This window comes from Leptodactylus fuscus, chromosome 1, assembly GCF_031893055.1.
Source record: "Leptodactylus fuscus isolate aLepFus1 chromosome 1, aLepFus1.hap2, whole genome shotgun sequence".
Taxonomy (NCBI): domain Eukaryota; kingdom Metazoa; phylum Chordata; class Amphibia; order Anura; family Leptodactylidae; genus Leptodactylus; species Leptodactylus fuscus.
This window is the reverse complement of record NC_134265.1, coordinates 101,488,607-101,510,356: the sequence shown is the minus strand read 5'-3', so window position 1 is coordinate 101,510,356 and position 21,750 is coordinate 101,488,607. Positions and strand designations below refer to the sequence as shown.

Genomic DNA, 21,750 nt, shown 5'->3' with positions numbered 1-21,750 from the left:
TGGATTGTCAGTTTATATACATATACATTGTTAGTGCATTAATACATTAGGGGTATAGAAACCAATCTTTTGTAGGTTTGTATTGAATTATTTATGACCTGTTAACCAGACTGCTATATAGCCACTAATGTTCTCATGTTCTCCTTTGTCACCTTGAGCTTCTAGTCATAAAGAGCTTAAAGCGTTTGTTAGGCACATTTAGATATTTGTAAAGACTCTACTCTGTCAATACTAATTCCTTTGCCAGAACACACACATTCCCTTTTGGAATATTTGTAGGTTAAAGCAGAGGTGTAAGAGCAATGTATTCATTTGTATATTATATTTTTTCATGACAAAAATCCTGCACCTGTCCATTTTGTCGTGGACGCTTCATGGATCACGGCAATGCAAGTCTATGCAAAAAAACAGATCCTATGTCTTCCATTTTTAATAGACATCAACAAACACAGAAATATTTTGATTCACAGAGGATGGCCAATGTGCTGTCCAGGATTAATGTGGACGTGTGAGTATACTCTTAGGCTCAGTTCACATCTTGTTTTGTGAGCACATTTGCCATATGTCCTGAGAGAAGTCCTGGTACATATGATAAATGTATCCATATCCACCCTCATATTACATGATGCTATGCATTGGAATACCTTTTTTAGTTCACCAAGACTGTATTTTTTTAATATAATGAGATACTGTATAATAAGTTCACCATATGGTGTTATTTACATTATCACTATAGCCAATGGACGATGAATGCTATTGTTTGGCTATACAGCATAGCTTTTCATCTGAGATATACAGAACACTCCCAACATATTCATCTATTACAAACAAGGAAACATGGAAACAATGCTAGACTGATTTCAAAAAGTAAAATTGGTTTATTAATAATATCTGTATAGAAATATATAACTATTACACAGCATATAAGTGAGGCGCAGATAATGGACCACTACACTCCTCCCGATGATCATTGAAAACTACAGCATAGGTGCCAAATCCTCCCTTGCAAAGCTGCATAATCACTTTCATTGGTGTGTTTGTGAAGCCCAGCTACCATTGCTATTGCTTTATTAACAGTTCGCTATGCTTGGCTCCCATTGAAGTCAATGGGAGCCGTTTTTGTAGGCGGATTTTACAGCGGATTTTGCGTCAAAATCACCTCTAAAAAAGTCCGTGTGAACATACCCTTATAGAGTAAAACCAAACAATGGTCACAAATCAGCATAACATTTAATAAACACCAATACTCAGGGGATGGCTACCTGTCTTGAATAGGGATTCTGTATGTGGCTGTTTTTAACTGGTTGTAACCTTATATCCTCTGACCCCTTCCCCAGAAGAAAGAGGGGTACATCCTTATTGGTTTAGCAACTGTAGGAGTTTGAGCTGCAAGAATGGGGATCTGGCAGTCTGGACTCCACAAAGAGACAGGTTATTGCCATCCCTGCCTTTTATTATTTATTTATTTTGCTTACTTGTATAGTGCCAACATATTCTGCAGCGCTTTATAGACATTATTAAGCACTGTCCCATATAGGGCTAACAATCTGCTTTCCCTATCAGTATATCTTTGCAGTTTGGGAGGAAACTGGAGTACCCAGAGTAAATCCACACAAACAGAGAGAGAACACACAAACTCCTTGTATATGTTGTTCTTGGTCAGTTTTGTACCTAGGACTCCAGTGCTGCAAGGTAACTGCCACTGTGCTGCCTTCCTGATGGCTGTATGCACAAAACTCATTGACCTGCCTATACAGCTATGGAAGCTGCATGTTGTGGCCTTCCCCCGTCTTCATGAAAATTTTTAATGACATTCTTGAGTGGTAAATATTACAGGTTTTTGTCTTTAAAGATAATTTAATCCAGGGTTTCTACTGAATACCAGACTTGGAGCCAGAGAGGATTTTTTTTCCCTGGCATGGGACAATTGGCATCAACTTCATGGGTCTTTTTTTTTTTTTTTTTACCTTCCTCTGTATCAACACTGTAGGGTAATAGGTTGGACTTGTGTCTTCACCAACCTCATCTACTATGTTACCATCATGAGTAATAATTATTAAAAACATAAACACATGAGATTTGATGTGTTTTTATTTTAAAGGAGATAAAATTGCTCGTGCAATAAGCCCAAAAATAATTTACAGCCGCACATCACCCTGTGTGTGGAATGATACACTGCAGCATAAATTGGTATGTTGTTGAATTAAAAACTACACCATAGGCATAACTGCCAAAGTCACATATGTAACAGCTGCTATGGGCCCAAAAACTAAGGGGCGCGTTACCATTGAGACCGAGGGTGCAATTAGTGTTAACTATTGATGATGGAAAAGGATGTAGAAAACTGAATGGGACATCATAATGCCTAGATGTAATATTTATAATATAATTACTTCATATGTTGTGATGCCATGATGTACACAATGATTTTTGCGTGTGCATTATTCCTTTAATGTGACATCACTGCATTTATTATCCCTGTACTGTGACAGCGCTGTGTATATTATTCCTACACTGTGATGTCATAGTGGACATTATCCCTGTACTGTGACAGCACTGTTTATATAAGGCGCGGTTCACAACTGCATGGAGGACTTTTCTCTTGGCTGGTTTCATTATAAAGACGTTGGAAACTATAGTATATGATGACAATGGAGAACCCATATACAATGGAGAACCCAGTCCTCATATGAATCTAGCCTTATCTGTACTGTAAAATCACTATGTGCATGTTATCCCTGTAAAGGAGACCAACATAATCAGATACATTTCAAGTTCTAAACTTCCTGCTTTAGGCTAAGGCCCTACATAGTGGTCCGCAGCAAAATAACGCTGTGGGAAAAACTGCAACGGCAACGTATCACAGTTTTTTCTGGCAACACTTTGTGTAGGGACAGTAAAACACAGTTTTTTTTTTCTTCCAAACGTGAGGCCCCGGCCTAAAGTGATCATGACAGAGTGAGGCCCCAATACAAGTTATGCTATAGCGTCCCATAGTAACCAGTTATATCACTGATCCACATTACAGGTTATTATCTACTGCAGATTATTTTAGCAGTGTGTAGGTGAGAAAAGGTTCACTTTGCTGAAACTGTAGCATGCTGCAGATTGTCCATATGCAGTTTCGCTGCAGAAAGTCTGCAATGTATCTCCAATGTGGGAAAATATCCTTAGTGTATTAAAGTGACAAGAAAGAAAACAAACTGGGGGCTAAACCAAGACAATCAAAGAAAATAATTCCCCCAGAAAATGAACTAGGTTAAGAATGGATCTTGATCCAGATATTTGCTATTGGTTCATTTAGACTCTATATTTCCTTTTGCATATGAAGATCTCAGTTACCATAGCACCATTTATTAAAAACTCAGATTAGCTCCTCCAGACAGTTTCTAATATTATATATATATATATATATATATATATATATATATATATATATATGTATATATGTATATGTATATATATATATATATATGTATGTATATATGTATATATATATATATAGTGTGTATATATATACAGTGTGTATATATATATATATATATATATACAGTATATATATATATATATATACAGTATATATATATATATATATATATATCACCTATTGAATATCAGATTTCTGTTTAGTGTTCATTGCCCTTCCTAATTTACAGCAATATCTTCCACGCTGCCTTATTTGAGTCTATGACTTAACATATGGAAGCTTCACTTAACATGTGACTTAATTGGTTTGTCCTTGCTTCTCTAGAATTGGCCCACTAGCTGCCAGCATTAAGTTTTGGAAAAAAGCGTTTCTCCCACACATTAGGCTCCGCAGAGAGAAGAGCAGCCAGATTGCAATAATAAAAGGATTTTCACCCGGCACTAAAACAAAACACATTTGAATTCCAGAAACATACAGTGCCAGTTCTGACACATTGTACTGTACCGCCAGCATGCTGGTAAAAATCATCAAACATGGTTACTTTCTAATATATGGTATGCACACCTTATGAGTTGATCACTTAAAGAGTTAATTCCAGTTTGCGGTTACAGCACTTTCAGAACAGTGGAGCCATGGCATAAATAATACATCTATGACTGTACATTTGTATTCAGGATCTTCTACACTTGATGCTTTATATGACTTGTCCACATGTTTTGTGGCATCTTTGAGAAGGAGATTGATTTGTTTGTGTGCAGGATATTTCGATGTACAGTGCAGGGCTAGGGTTATGAGTGAAGGTGGCCACAGATAACCCTGTCATAGGCAGCCAACAAGAAAGTTTGTCATCCTGAGTGGCAATATATTGTAAGGGAGTTTTACGGCATATCTACTACATCGTTCTGGAAATTTACAAGAATTGAGCACTGTCATTCCCATTCCCAGCATGCCCTGCACTATTTAGTAGACTGAGCAATTTTGCTATCAGATGAAATAGGAATGTTTTACTAAAGAGTTAACAAAATGGCATTGGCATTGGCATTGCTCATATTCTATTAAATGAGCAAATTGCTTCAAAAGTGGAGTAGTGCTACTATAATCCTCCACTGTCTAAAGGTGCTTGTACCTACTCATATGGGTAAAACCAACTATATTATGTATATGGGAGTATGCAAACTCTCTATGGTCAAAATATGATGGAGAAAGAAGGATTGAATATGTTAAAATTTAACATGCCCAATCCATTGATGTATAAGGATAAAGCTGGAATAGCTGGTGACTGGACAAGGTTTCAGAAAATAAAGATATACACCACAATAAGATGAGACAATAATGTAAATTTATTAGGCAAAGACATTTTTTTAAAGGAATTCTATCATTCAGAAAATACTTTTTCAGGTAAACATATGTCTGAACAGACTTTAAAGGGGCTCTATCATTGGAAAAAGTAATTTTTAACTAATCACATCCTTGCATAGCCTTTAGAAAGGCTATTCCACACCTACCTTTTGTATGTAAATTGCCTCAGTAGATTTTGAATAAGTCCGTTTTTATTCATATGCTAATGAGCTTCTCCGTGTGCCCCAGAAGTCTCTTCGTGCTCTGTCTTCTATATACTGTATACAGCTTAGGCTGTTGCTGTTGACTCCTCCTCCCTGCTCTCATACACAGCACACTATAGAGAGAGGAGAGCAGGCTGACAACTTCCGGGTGCACGCTAGAGCCTAATTAGCATATGAATAAAACCAGACTTATTCAAACACTACTGAGGCGATTTACATACAAAAGGTACGTGTAAAACAGTCTTTCTATAGGCTATGCAAGGATGTGATTAGTTAAAAATGACTTTTGCTAATGATAGAGCCTCTTTAAAAAGGCTATTAGGTGCTTTCTCTAGTCCTGCAAATGACACCCTGGTTTCTTGGAAAAATGAAGAAACAGTATATGTAAATGAGGCTCACTGAGCACCCTGGGTGTTCCCCAGAGCCTCCGAGCACCCCCTCGTCATACCTCAGAAATGTCCCTCCATTCCTTGTACTCCATATGCCCTCCTCCTCCAGGCATCCTGTCCTGCCCATATCTTCTCTATACTTGCTCTGGCCATTGAACTCTCAGGCATGCATAATACCGCTCCATTCTAACCGGTACTGCACATGTACGAGTGCCATTTTGTTGTAGAGAACTGCGCAGTACAATCTTGCAGTTCTCTAAGACAAGATGGTGCTTGGGCATGCGCAGTACCTCTCAGAATGGTACTGTCAGTGACAGTCAGGCAAATGGTAGCTTTCTTCTGAGATTGCATCTGAAAAGAAACCCCACTGACACCACAGCACGTTTTCCACTTCTTGAATGATTTTGGTGCCATTCTGTAAGATGAATTGATGAACACTGACTGTCTAGAGAGCCTGGATCAATAGATTTAACTCAGAATTAGGATTGAACAGTCCCCTCTGGAATGACATCTGGAGCAGATAGCCACTCATATCAAACCATTGTCCCACTATTTCCCTAGAGACTGAACTAATTTAGAAGGATGATCATTAGTTGCTTTACAATATGCTGGAGCCTGCCGGTGTTTTAGTACATGTCAAACACCATAGCCAATCGTATAAACGTATAGTCTGGATCAGCATGACACTTGAATGAAAGTTGTATTAAGTACTCCATTTATTTTTGGTCTGTCTTGAGATTCTGTCTGGTGCTACAGCATCGTACCTAAAATGATCCATGCTCCAGGATTGCTTCTCCTGTGGATGTGGGGCCAGAATATAGTGCATACAGATAGCAATAGTATGCATGCTGCTCGCACAACACTGTCCTATAAATATTTAAATAGCAGTTCAGCTTTCAGATCCAGCCATCAGTGACAAAGTATCAAGCTTTTTGACCTTTTGTTAACTTGCAATGTGAAATATGATTCTCGCAGTCTGCTTTTTGCCGTTTTCTATGAGAAGTTTATTCATAATAGTCTAAGGGCAACAAGATAACTGATCAGACCAGATGTGATCCATTATGTGCATTCGATGACATACAATTGCTCCATCACAGATAATGACTAGATTATTATTAGAAAGAAAGAAGAACTCTGCTTATTTAGTCAGCAAAACATGGACCTCTTCAATAGGGTTTTCTCTTTTGAGAAACAATATATGAAAATGGTTGAAGCAGATTTTGCAGTGGTAGAGTAACAAACTTAATATAAATGTAACATCTGTTGCTGAATGGAGCTGCCTGTCATGTTGTATATGGAATTAAGGCAGATGTTATGCAGGAGGTCAGTGTGTTTCAGATAACAGCGGGTAATCACGCAGGCAGGCTCTTAATATCCCTGCCAGTCATAGAGTTTTATAACATCATGTAATTACTCTACCTGGGAACAAGTGGGATGATCTGTGGCCTACATGACGTCTGTCACATTGTTCTTATCTGAAAGACTGGCTTGCTGCTAGTCTACTAGTCAGATATCGGGCTCACTTCAGTTATGTATAGAATGAAGTAAAATGAAAGAAGCAGCCTAAAAATTACTACGAATAATAAAACTGTCTTACATTCTTACACCTCTGTGCCAGTTTCTCATGTAAGTCCATCTGCAGCCATTCACCATACATATATATATATATATAGAGAGAGAGAGAGAGAGAGAAAGTGTATAACAATGGCTGACTGGAGATATGGACCCACTAGGTAACTACCGTATATACTCGAGTATAAGCCGAGGCCCCTAATTTTACCACAAAAAAACTGGGAAAACATATTGACTTGAGTATAAGCCTAGGGGGGAAATGCAGCAGCTACTGGAAAATTTCAAAAATTAAAATGTCTGAGTGTTTGGGTGCAGTAAATACTGGGAAAGGGGAAGGGGAGGGGGTGTTTTGGTTGTCTGTCTGCCCCTTCCCTGAGCTTGAGGACTGGGGTTTTTTCTTCCCCCACTTGGAACTGAGTCTGGCTGAATATAGGGTATCTGCAGTGCTCCTATTAACCCCTTCCCGACGGAACAGGTGCACTGCAGATCTCCTATATTCAGTAGACCAGGCACTTTCAGACACATGGATACCTAATGTGTCTGTGTTTCATAGTAATTCTCTACTTTTGTATGTATTCTAGGGAAAGGAGTGATTTACAACTTTTTTTAATTTTTTTTTAAAGTTTCTTTTTTTTTTTCCCACTGCTTTATGGGAGATTCTATACATTGATATTGCGGTTGTTCATATACCCCCCCCCCCAAAAAAAAAAAAAAAAAAAAAAAAACATAATAAAAAATACTTTTTTTTTTTTTTTTTTTGCTGACTCGAGTATAAGCCAAGGGGGGCTTTTTCAGCACAAAAACTGTGCTGAAAAATTCGACTTATACTCGAGTGTAACTGATTTGATTTAGGGTTTAAAGGAGTATTTCCATCTCAAGGATCCTATCTATAGTTCTACCTTATGTAAATTATTCCTCAATTTGTTTACACAGTGTTTCCATGGAGCTGACTTGTCTGGTAAGACAGAACAAATAAGGTCACTGGTCTCAGTGGGGAATGGGGGGGCTGGCTTAGAGCACTCACTGTTATCTACAACTCGGCCTGCAGGATAATCAGCTTAGATATTTTCAGTTTACTGATAAAGCCCTGCCTGTTATCGCTCTATGTAAACGCAAACTAATAACACTGTTCTCTTCTCTGCAGCATGTAAGTTTGTTTTTCTCTCCAAACCTGTGTAATGTAATAGACATATACTGTGCATTTATTTGATCTGAATTTATATTAGATTTCTAGTAATACTAATAATAAATAATCTCTCATGGTAAAATCAAAGTCTATATTGTGATACTACATAGTGTCCTATTCAGCAAACTGGGGGGAGGCAGCTTTGACTGTTTGATGAAGAATATAGAAAGTGAGAAGAGACAGCAGTCAAAGCTGATGAAATAGTTAGATGGGAAAACCCCTTTAACCAGGGAATGGAGCCCAAAGGATTGTGTTTTTTTTTTTTTCCCTTGACCCCCTTCCCCCTTAGAAGTTACCAACTTTTCCGTAGGGAATTTCCAGATCACTACCCAAAGGTATCATTCATTAGCAAGAGCATAAGTGTATTGGAGTACCTAAAGTGTCGTATAAAGCTGGTTGGTTGGAATCATGGTCAAATGGGGAAAGGGTAAGGCTGGCAAGGCAAAAAGGGTCACAAGTCATGTCTGAACTATAAAGGGAAGAAACAAACACACTGAAGCAGACTGGAAAAGATCATTATGAGGCTATGGGTACAAATAGTTTGTCTAAAAACAAAGAAACATTAGTATACACTGACCTTTCATGAGATAGATTTCCAGCACATGCATGCAACTAAGCAGCAGAGTGGAGAATGAGAATAATGCTGACCACTGGGAGAGATAAGCCAACATATCATTTCATTGAGTATGTTATGGCAGTCTGCTGCCAAGCTTCTATTTCTGTGTTTACAGACTATTGATTGTCCATCTAATAGTTATCTAATATGTATGGGGTGATCCCAACTTTTCTGTAATGGCTGATGTCAGAGGAAAGTAGGATCGGGCATGCTGGATTCAATCATGCTTGGTCCCTATGTGATGCAGGTTTCCATATTTTAATGGCCATTACTACATTGTCCAAGACCTTGATTGTGATGAAGATCTCGGCTATTGCATGTGATAGAATGATAGGAACAATAGTAAATACTCAGGTACTGTGGGATTTGGGATGCCTGAGCTTTGTGTCTGAGCCCAGCCCTACCCCCTGCACATTGCCAGAGATTTAGTTACATGTTGAGATAATATTAAACAGCCAACCTGCTCTGTGCACGGGTTATGAATAAATAAAAGACACCATCACAGGGCTTAGTGGAGGTAACAGGCCTCTTGCCTGAGCAAAGCTGCAGTAAACACTGGACATAAGGTGCATAAAATAAGAGGATCAATAATAAAACTGCAGTAAATATGTGTATGTCACAATGTTTTATTGGCTGTTAAAGAATCACATAAGAGATTTATGGACTATATTCACTGACAACAGCTCTTAACATACTGCCTATACTTGAATATTAAAGGAACACTTCACATCCCATGACTATACACTGACAATTTCTATAGTAAATTCGGCTTTTAGAATAGAAATATATAATATATTATGTAATTATCTTATATAGTTTACTTTGCATTTTATTCTTTTTACCTGGGTGGAATTAGTTATTAAAATATTGAGTACTAGATAGCTGACTAAGCAACAATAATACAATAATAATACAACATATCTCTGAATCAGAGAAATAGGGAAACAGATATATCCATTAAATCTCTGCAATGTAAGCTTTTTCAACTAGCTCTTTGTATTGAAAAATATAGTTAGCTATGCTTTTCAGAACAGGAGAAAATGATATAGTTACACTGACTAATTGAACATATAAGACAATCACACCCTTTTGTCATGTGTTCAACCCATTGTAGACTGTGAATGTGTTTATCCTATAGAGAGAAAGAATTCCTAAGATATGGCAAAAGGTACACCCTAAGGCTAAGTTCACACGGAGTATTTTGGTCAGGATTTTGAGGCGGAATCCGCCTTAAAGTCCTGACCAAAAAAATGGTTCCTATTGAAATCAATGGGAGCCGGTCAGTTCTTTTTTTCCAGGAGCCGTTTGTTCCGGCTCCCGGAAAAAAAGAAGCGACATGCACCTCCCTCCCGATTAGGCCCATTCAATTCCCGTCCAAAATACCCTGTGTGAACCCGGCCTAAAGATAGCTAATGCCTATTTCCCACAAACCTTCCAATATTTATAAGATAGGAGAGAACAATGGATGATTCCAGTAAGTCTACTTTTTCCCTACTGCTTTCTGTTTGTTCAATTTGTCATTGATTCTTTTGTCAGAGGTATACTGTATGTCAGGACTCAGTATTCCATATGTCACTGTATAGGAATATAATGGCATACTTCAACCATTAGAGAGGACCATTCATGCCTCCACCAACTCCAATTTATTGCATCCTTCAATAGGTACTACTCCACTGATTTTATACTCTAGCCCATACCACTGTCATATAATAATTTGTTAGTTTCAGCACAATTATACTCTGTAGTTTCAGGTGGGTGGTCCTGGGCAGGAACAGATAGTCTGGGACTACCTACCTTACAGCAGAACTGATTGCTGAGGATCAGTGGGTGGTTAAAGAAAAAATTCCAACTGCACCAGAATCAGTGGAGTGGCAGCTATTGAAGGGTGCAACGAGTTGGTAGAGGTGGAGAAAGGTCCTCTTTAAAGGGATTTTCCAGAGAAAGTGAATAAAAAAAATACCTGCCCCTGGTGCTCCGGTGTCTTCTTCCAGAAGAAGTCCTGACACACATGACCACTGAGGACACTACCTATGATGACCTGTGTCCTTTCCTTAGGCTGCTGATTGGTTACGTAACTACTGAGGCTGATCAGCGGCCTAAGGAAAGGGACATGGGAGATCACAATGTGACAAGGACTTCTAGCAAAACAATACAGTGGAGCAGCAGGATTATTATTATTATTATTATTATTATTTATTTATATAGCACCATTAATTCCATGGTACTTTACATTTGGGGGTTTACATACAATACACAACATTTGGGGGTTTACATACAATACACAAAATATACAGGTAGATATAATACTAACAATGACTGACTGGCACGGTGGGGTAGAGGGCCCTGCTCGCGAGGGCTTACAATCTATCGGACCAACCTGAAAGGCATCGGGACACGGGTGACAGGTGAGAATTTTTATTTTTTTCCCAAATCTACAAACGTGCCATACATAACAAAGGTATGTTGCTTTCCACTGTATTGTGTTCTATAACACAGTGGTGGCAGTTCAACATGTTTGGGAGACATGATAGACTGCCTTTAAAAACATATATCATACAGTGTATGTTTTTCTTAATAATATGCCCTGTTATGGTTTTCTGTACAGTACAATAAAGGTATTCTCATGCAATGTGGCTTTGTGGAACCAAGAAAGCTCTTTTCTACACATTTCACTCATGGAGACCTATAGATGCATTTGAATGTGTACCAGGAATATTTCTAGTATAGATAGTATAGATCAGTGGATGATTGTTAGCAGAATATACATACATTTACATTTATCCAGTATGGACACCTTTAGACTTGAAATTGGTTTTCCAGATTAATTAAATTATCCATGTTGGTCCTAACATAAAAAGATACCTCTCAACCATCTCCTACACTCCAGTTCAGATAATGCCCAGGCTCTGGAGATACCCATTTATAGAAGAGACAGGTCGCACTTGAAGCGTAGTTTACTATCTCCAGCAATCCCATTAAAATGAATGGAGTGGTGTGTGCTTTGCCTGACCACTGCTCCATTCATAACAGGGAAAAGAGGTCCCCCATTCTTCTGATTAGTGAGGTCTGAGTGGTAAAACCTCCCAGCAATACAGCACATCAACACACTTGTCAGTGAAGCGAAGATAAAACCGATTAAACTTCAAACACATCAAACAGTCTATTCTGCTATAGAGGGGCTGCTAACATGTCTTGGATAGGGACATCTACTGTTAGCCACCAAAGGTTGCCAATTTAAAGAGGTTAACTTTCCTGTTTAGCCAATAAGTGGCTGAGGTTTTCACGTGGTAATTTACAAGCATTTCCTGAGGTTTTAGAGATACCAGGAAGGAGGACGCAGTAGGGACCTGTGTAGTGTCTGGACCGCAGCGGCAGGGTATCAGTCAGAGAGGAGCATTTGTTTAATGTTAGGACCTCCATGTTTAGCTTCGTCAAATATTGTTTCGTTAAATGCTGGCATCATTTTGTCTATTGCTCTAATTGATGATTTTACCTTGAAATATTAATCATTATTCAATTATTCAGTAAAGTGGTCAGATCAAAACCACACCTCACCAGTTTGCATCTTAAAAAAGAATTGCCAATGTAATCCTAATTAAAAGCAATGGCCAGATATCTTACAAGACCCCGCACCCCGCAGCTCATTTACAGGACAGCACACTTGTATTGAGGCTGCAGTGATATATCACTCTCAGTCATAGAGTGTGAATGACGCTGTGTGTGTGCAGTAATTTGCTAATCTAGAATTGAAATAATGAGTGCTGCAGACGTCTCTAAATTGATAGAATACCACAAACTTAACCTGCGATATATTCTCAATTGCAAACTGTACAGTGCCTGCTCCATTCTCTCACTAGTCCATCATGTAACGTAAACCTCAGAAATATCTATTTGTAGTAATTACGGTACTTACAGAGATGGACAGAACCATGCATAGACTGAATGGGATGGTAGCAAGATTGCTTGGCTGATGAATAGAGAAGACTGCCATACTAGTAACCTCCTCTCTAGTGGGCTTGTGCCTGGATGTAGCCGCCACTGGCTACTCCACTTAGTGGAACAAGAATCAGTGGATCCTCCTTTTCATGACACATTAGGACCTGTTAGACGTTTATGTTATAACTTCTGGGTATGCTGTATGTATAGAAGATTGGAAGATTAGAACGAGAATGCTAGGCGCATTATAAGCCAGATCTGCCACAGATCAGTGGGTGTGTATGGGTGGTCCAATTAGTTAAGAGGCTGAAGAAATACCTAAAGAAAACTATTATGATTCTTCAACCTAATATCTGAGCCATTTCCAGTTTTATTTGAGAAATTAACCCCGTTGTGCCTCCATAGGTCATTTCATTTGTTTTACCTAATACATGTCTTTCTGCTTCTTCCCAGCAGTTGAGAAATGATCTCCAGTGCCTACCACCATCCGTGCAACACAGAACATACAACCAGATCCATTTCCTAGAGGAGAAAACCCGCTCATTCAAATCTGATGTCACCTCAGTATCTCCAGAAAAGGTGCAGTGGAGCTTTCTAGTAAGTTTCTTATTAAACTGCTTTACATTCCTATATAGAGCTCTGTGCCACATATCTAGGCAGATATGCACTTACACTATTGTATTCTTAATCTTTGATCTCCATCAAATGATAAAGGAACAGTAAACCCAGAAATATAAGCTCTAAGTAGAGAAGAAATGTAGTACAACTACCAGTCACTTGTATTCCAGACAATCACAAGACTGTGCAGAGGAGTGGAAATGTGAGAGCTCCAGGGATACTCGGAGAAATGGCTGCGATCTTGGGCCACACAGAGTTGACTTCTTTATATATTTCTGCTTTAACTTCAACATGAGACAGAATAGAACTAAGGGAAAGGGGAAGATTAATGGAGGAAGGGGCTGGAAGATTTTACTATTTTCCTTCACATTTTCTAGGTTTAGGGTTCCTTTGAGGTGTTACCTTCCACCATGTCATAATGTGCGTGCCTCATCATGTATAACACAGCACATCAGTGATGAATGAATGATTTATACCAATTGTAACACATATCCTGTCTCTTCCCTTTGGACTGCCATGACCACTTCTTTCAGCTGTGACTTGACTCTGTAAAGTTTGAAACACAGACATCTTTGACTCCTCACTTCTCCACGCACCCAACCCCTATATATATATATATATATATATATATATATATATATATATATATATATATATATATATAATGTATATATCTCCTACAGCGGCCCCTGCAATCTATATTATGCTCCACAGTGGCACAATAGACTGTGTGGCATAATAGAGGTTGCAGAGGGGCCGCTGTGAGGCATAATAGAGGTTACAGGGGCCACAGTGGACCCTTCAAGCTCTATTATTATACTCAGGGGTCTTTTCAGACCCCGAGTATAATAATCGGAGCTCCAGGGGAGATGAGAGAACATAATAAACACTGTCACTCACCTCTCCGGGATCCGATGTTAAAGAGGACCTTTCATGGGTTTGGGCAAAGGCAGTTCTATATACTGCTGGAAAGACGACAGTGTGCTGAATTCAGCGCACTGTTGGCTTTCCTGAACTGTGCCCCAGGTGAAGAGCTATCTGTGCTGGTACCATAGCTCTTCACAGTCAGAAGGGCGGTCCTGACAGTCGGTCAGGAACGTCCTTCTTCCCAGCAGCGCCTAGAGCGCTGTACAGTGTGAGCAGGGAGCAACGCCCCCTCCCTCTACTCACATTGCTCACCCATAGACGAGTATTATCAGGAGGGGAGGGGGGGCGTTCCTCCCTGCTCACACAGTACAGCGCTATAGGCGCTGCTGGGAAGAAGGACATTCCTGACAGACTGTCAGGACCGCCCTTCTGACTGTGAAGAGTGACAGTACCGGCACCAATAGCTCTTCACCCGGGGCACAGATCGGGAAAGACGACAGTGCGCTGAATTCAGGGCATTCTCGGCTTTCCAGCTTTCCTCTTTAATCCTAGCAGGCTTTGGGCCTATATGGTACTGCTAGCACAGGCTTTGGGCCTATATGGTAATATACCAGACCACGTGATGTCTGGGCATTACCATATAGGCCCGAAGCCAGCTTGGATAAACATTGTTTATTATGTTCCCTCACCTCCCCTGGGGCTCCGATTATTATACTCGGGAGTCTGAAAAGACCCCCGAGTATAATAATAGCGGCAGTAGGATCTCGGCCTGGCCCGAGCCTATTCACTGCCAGCCTCCGCAGGCTATAGTACAATGGAAAGCGGGGGTGGCAGTGAGCAAGCAGGTAGTGGCCTATTATAAAACAAAAAAAATGTTATTATACTTACCGATCGCGCTGCTGCTGCTTCCGCTGCCTCCATGATCCTTTTCTCTCGTCAGACGTCTACGTATCAGCGTAGGCGGCGTGATGACGCCGCCTACCCTGATACGTAGACGTCTGAACCAGCGCAAGGAGAGCGGCAGTTCTCCTGCGCTGGTTCAAAGAAAGAAAAAGTAAAAAAAAGAAAGGTGCAGCGCTGCATGTGGAAACTAAAACCACATTGTTTTTAAACCACAACATGTTAATTGTAGCTGCAGAAATCACCATTGAATTTCAATGGTTGAAAGATCAGGCCACCCAATTTCAGGTGTGCTGCGGTGGTTTAGAGGAACACACTGTGGCCATATGAATTTCACCCAAGGGCCCAGGGAAACTGGAGCTGCATAGCACCATCCAACTGCTCACATTTTGATGGTATATCCTAAGGCTAAAATAGATGGTATTGCTCTTATTGTTAGAGTGAACAGTCAAAGGGAGTATAAAAGTAGCTGTATTGTGGAATTGTTATTCATGCAGTTCTTCAGTATGTTGATTGTATGTGAGAACTTAAGGTTTATAATCCTAGGTTTTTTTTCTTAAACTTGGATCCTTATGATCGCTGACACATTCATCCTTGGTCTTTCTGTCTTAAGATATAAAGGTGAAGCTACAAAAGGCTCTTCTCAATTACATTGCCATGACACCTACATACATTACAGAGACATAGAATCTGCCTCCCTACACCCAGAGCATTGTTATTATTCCTTCATTAATCTGCTCAGCACATAAATAAAGCAAAGACCACGTCCACACTTCACTTAGTTACTTAGTGACGGAGGTAAGTACCATTGACTGCAACTGCTAAAAAAACAGGCGGCACAGAACAGGAACACGTGCAGTTCAGTCTGTTAGGAAAAAGGTGCATATAAGACATTTTCTGCCTATATTACCTCGAAATGTTAATGCAGTAACTACTTAACACCAGAAGACACATTTTTATTCACATTAAAAGCTTTAAAATGCTGTAGGTTTAAATGGGATTTCTAAATTTGCCTTTCGCCATGTTTTAAGGCATGTGCTATACTTTATTGTGCCATTTTTACGAATAGTGTAGAATAAAACTAGTTAGTGAAATATAAAGGTTTGCCATAAAAGCAATACAAAAAGTTTGAGAACTATGTTCTTAATCTTCTTATTTAAGAAAAAAAAAATCACCATTATTAACATACAGTATAAGTAACTCATCATTTTCTTACTTAAGCACTATAAAGATCTAATAAGTTGTATTCAGATAGATGCATCACATTGTCTGAGAGGCTAGTGGGCTAAATGAAATTGTTCACATAGTGAAAAACACGTAAAGAGACACTGTGCCAGATTTATTAATACTAAGGCCAGGGCAGAAATGCTGCAGTAAAAATCACGGATTCTAGTTAATCCGATCCACACATTGCAGAAAGATACAGATAGATGGATAGATAGATCTCCAAAACCGATACATTTTTGTACATTGCAGAATATCTATTTTACCTTTGGAAATGCCAGCGATTTCCCTATAGGTATAATTGAAACAGAAAGTACGCTGATGAAAACTCTACAACTCTTTCTGTGAAAAGTGCTGAGGGAAAACCGTGATGCGTTTCTTCCACGGTTTTTCCCACAGCACTTTTTTCGATGCTGCCCACTACATGGGCCTTAAATCTAAAAGTTGAATCTGTTGCATTATTAGACCATCTGCTGTAACTATACACCTACTGTATTACAGTAGTACAGCTAAGGCCATGCTCACTTTATTTGGTTGCAAAGCCACACCTTTTATCTTAAAACTTCGTAAAGGTGACTAAAACGTTTAAGAAATGTGTTAAGACAGTTTTTGGTACAAATTATGCTTGAATTCTCATACATTCTCCTTAGTAAATCTCCCCCAATGAACTGTTAGGTTAAAGGTCAGCAGTCATGGTGCGAAGAAGCAAAACTCTCTTTCGCTGCAGTGTTGTGAATGTGGTCTAAGGATCATCTGTGCCAGTAAAATAAACTGTGAGATGAACATGAGGCCCCCCAAAAAATCACTAGGATACTGACTATCACAAACTCAACATCACCTGAGCCCTCAAGCCAAAGACCTTGCAATGTTCATGTCCAATACTGACCTTCTGTCATCAAAGTTTAAAAGGGTTATGTCACAGAAAATATTTACCCTCTATCTGATCAGTGGGGACTAACTGCTGGGACTGCCACCAATCCTGAGAACAGAGGATGTTTTCCCCCCAGATGTGAATTCAGCCTGACTCCAGCCAGGGTGAATGTAGTCGTGTCACTTGGTGGATGAATGAAACCATGATTTCTTTCACTTCCCATTGAAATGTTGTTGCCCAGATTCTGGGGCTTGGGTATTTTCTCTTAATGTACTGTATATTTGTTCTTTTGTGTCTCTGTGTGTTGTGAACGCAAAGAATCTGTGTTACAATATGACAAATAACATAGAGACTTTACAGTTGTCAGTGGAGGCTTTTGTGTAGGGTCAAACTTTTTTTTTTTTTTTCTTGTTTCCCTTTCCTTTTATAGCATTCACAAAATAGCTCTATAACTGAATTATATGTAGGTATCATTAAAAATATAATCCATGTATAATGGGAGGATTGAAGAAGCTGAAATTTGTCCTCATCACGAAGATGTTCTAATACCAATTATGTCCTAAATTTACATTTTACAGTAATTATGACAGTGAGAGCACATATGGATAGGCTGCATTAGTCTGTGTTAAAAAGCTTAACCCTAAAAATACATGAAAGAGTTTAAGACATGTGAGATATACTAGGATCTTACTGGTAATACTTATTATAAGCCCTTTAGAAAGAATTCTATTAGCACCCTAGCTATTTTCATATTAGCTTTTTTTGAGACATATCAAAGACTATTAATGGCTGCATAAATTTCTGTTCGATATTATCCTCTACTTGCAGCCATATTTGTCTGCTTGGGATCAAGTAATTTTAAGTTTTATACAACACTCTTTGGGTAATGTCAGATTGCCTCCTAACTAAACAGCATTTCAGATAAAATTGTATTAGAGATTCATCTAAAACATTTCCAACAGGGATTGTATAGATGGTAGTCTTGATGCTAAAGAACACAGTACAGGAATACCAATAAAAACCACTGAAATACATTGAAGAAGTTGATGTTCACATTCAGTGCTACAGTGGAGTCAACACATTAAATGGAATGTAAATTGCTACATGTGAACATGCAGAAACGCTAAAAACTAGTTGAGAAGTGAAGTTACTTTTGTATTTCTGCATAAAGTGGTCATATTAAACAATTAACAATAATTTATAATACTATACCTCAATGCCTGATTCTGTGTTGTGTGAGAAAGTGAAGGGTGTGGTCTTTGAGAACAGGTATGTTCCAGCAAGGCAGCTAAAGGGTGTATGCTAAAGACCCACACCAGGGAGGTCAGCTGTGTAATTAAGGCCTGATATAGTCTGTGTGTCAGGTCTAAGAAGTGTGGCACCACACTGACAGAGCTGAGAGGTCCTGTGTGAACTGAACCTACAAACCAGGTATTGTGCCACCATTTGATGTATCCAGAGCGAGAGTCTGGCAGCCAGGCTCCTGTATAGTCAGGGAACATTTTCTGGTATAGTTAGTTCTCAGCCGAGAAGGTTTTTGTTTTGTTTGCTTATGCCTTTGCAAAGGCAGTTTATGCATTACAAGTGAAATAAACACTGAACTTGTGTGCAACCCAGTCTCTGTGTCCCTGTTTCCTGCACTGCTACCAAGCATCTAACTGAGCGGTTCCCCACAGTTGAAATAGCCTAAAAAATGAATATCATATTATGCACTGTTACAGAGAAACGTAATTGTACGGACATAATGCCCCCTGTGACCAAAGGCTTTTTTACGACAATACACAGTAAACTAATACTTTAATAACTAAAGTGAAAAAGTGAGATAAAATACAGTGGTGACAGGTTTACAAAAAACAGTTAATGTTGACCACTAGAGTTGAGCGAACACTATTTGAAACAGCCATTTCGAATAGCACGCTCCCATTGAAATGAATGGAAGCGGCTGGCACGCAGACTTTGCCGGATGCCGGCCGCTTAACCCCCATACGTCCATTCATTTCTATATAATAGCTGTTTCGAATAGTGTTCGCTCATCACCATTGACCACAGCAGCCTGCCACAAGCAGCACAATTTTTTTTTTCATTTACTCTTGAAAAATTGGGGTATATGAGCATGAGCTTTTCTATTTGACCGTTTTACTAAACATGCTTCATTGCTGTAAAGATGCAATATGTATAAAGATATATATATATATATATATATATATATATATATATATATATATATATACTTTAGGTTGCAAAGCAAGATGTACAAAAAACTATTAAACAGTAATGTAGACATACTGCAAAATAGTACACATTGGAAGTACTTGTCCTACTAAAAAGTAAACTCTGTTCTCATACACAGCAATATTTATTAGGTACTCTGGAGCCCTCAAATGGGATTACACTATGTACAATAATCTATACCTTAACAACAATAATAAGAACAAATGTACATGACATTTAAATGGCGGTAAAATAAATTTGCCCATGGCGTTAATTAAAGGTATAAATGAACCAATTGCAATAAAAACTTTAGGTACTATTCCGTTATCGGGCCAGCAGCAGCGCAGTTCAGCAGCAGCTTTCGGGACAGCAGTTCAGCAGCGGGAATTACAATGACATCCGAGGACTGCTGGCCCGATGCTTGTGCCCAGTAACCAGTACATCGATGACCCCCCTCCCCCATCCTTCTCCTCCTGCCAGTGCTGCCCCCCAGCTCTCCTTACATCTTCCCCGTACCCTCTCCCCGCCACACGACTAGGCCTCACCTCAGCGCTAGTACCGAGACCGAAAGGAAAGACACCGGGGCTCAATCCAGGCCCTGACAAGAAACACGCCGACTATAGGAACGGTGAGCTACAGCGAGCCGGAGGGACAAACTTTCTGCAGCGTCCGGCGGCTATCTAGTAGCATTCATTGCTCAAGATTTACGGTGAGGCCTATTACAGGGAGAGGGTACGGGGCAGATGTAAGAAGAGCTGGGGGGCAGCACTGGAAGGAAGAGGAGGATGAGGGCATCGATCGATGTACTGCCTACTACACACAAGCACGGCCTCTATCATCGGGCCAGCATCGGCTTAGTCATGTGGCGGGGAGAGGGTACGGGGTAGATGTAAGGAGAGCTGGGGGGCAGCACTGGAAGGAGGAGGAGATGGAGGGGGGGTCATTGATGTACTGGCTACTGGGCACAAGCATCGGGCCAGCAGTCCTCGGATGTCATTGTAATTCCCGCTGCTGAACTGAACTGCTGTCCCGAAAGCTGGTGCTGAAATGCGCTGCTGCTGGCCCGATAACGGAATAGTACCAAACTTTAAACCAAACTGATAGCTAAGCCATAAACTCAAGCTACTCTACAGCATATCACATGTCCAGACATTGTAATAGGCTCACTGTCCCCCTTTGAACAAACCCTTGACACAGTATACAATTAAAAACCGGAAAAGCGGGTGGATGTCTTGTTTGACACAGCGCTGGCATCTGACAATGGGTCCATTCTGCGCTGATTTTTTAAAGTTCCCATTGTCTCCCATACGCCAATTAATTAACAATTAATAGGGCATAGGGTCAACTTCCCCAATCAAAATTGGTCACCAGGTCAAAGGAAAAATCTTCCCCTAAACCTGCCTGACATTTGCCCTATCAAATGGCCATTGACAGGCCATCACTGTGAAAACATTGTTTTCCATGCTACCAATAGGAATATATTACCACCAAGTTACGATTACAAAGTATATCAGTCATTCTTTGGGAACCCTTCCTGATCCTCCAGGTTCCCACATTATATACAGAAAGAAGGACCCATGATTCCTGTTGGCCAATTTAAATTGTCTAATGGCATCCAATTTACTGTTGAAGTCTATGGAAGTTAGAGAAAGATCCCAGCTTCCAAAGGTGGGGTCTGAAACTATTATTTACAGCAGGGGTAGGCAACCTTTTTTGTTCGGCGTGCCGATTTAAATTAAAAAATCAAAGATGAGGTCCTCGGAGTGCCGGGCAATAATTGTAAAGCCGACGACACCTACACTAAAGTCATATAGCACAGGGGTGCTGTCATACTGTGATCCAAGCCACATGCGCTTACCACTATTTGCCTCGATACACATGTTCTTTTCCATTAGAAGCAATGTAAGTACATGCGTAACCCACAATTAGTGATAATGTATGTGACTGGGAGCAGAGTGAGGTCATACCTGTAAAGAGCTGACACACAATGTACCTGTATGCTCCATCCAGACCTCGGCTGTTAGTAACTTCAGTATTCTGTAAGGGAGCGTTCACACTACCGTCGGTGTTTGACAGCTAGTATCTGCTGCTAATGTCCGCACAAGATTTTGAACAGACATTAGCAGTGGACACTAGCTGTTGGACACAGACGGTAGTGTGAACGTTCCCTAAGTGAAACGCAGATTAATTTCAGTCACTTTTAGTTCCTGGCGGTGCAGTAACAGCAAAACCCCAGCCAGAAATTAATCGGTGTCACACTTTCAACAAAGTGGCCGCACTGGTGCCCAGAAACTGGATTTGGCTATAATTGCATCTAGTTACAGTGTCACCACCCAATAGAATCACACTAAGGCTGAGGCCCCACATTAGA

At 39.9% G+C, this 21,750-nt stretch overlaps 1 protein-coding gene across 7 annotated transcripts in view; it reads left to right on the top strand.

The window, feature by feature from the left end:
* The window catches only part of RIMBP2 (RIMS binding protein 2), a 351,407-nt gene that overhangs the window by 135,966 nt on the left and 193,691 nt on the right, over positions 1–21,750 (top strand). For 6 of the 7 annotated variants that reach the window (XM_075274730.1, XM_075274757.1, XM_075274748.1 and 3 more), the window contains one exon: positions 13,142–13,285. In XM_075274730.1, coding sequence (XP_075130831.1) covers positions 13,142–13,285 — 144 coding nt within the window. The remainder of the gene's footprint in view (positions 1–13,141; positions 13,286–21,750) is intronic. The other variant, XM_075274789.1, reaches the window with a different exon arrangement.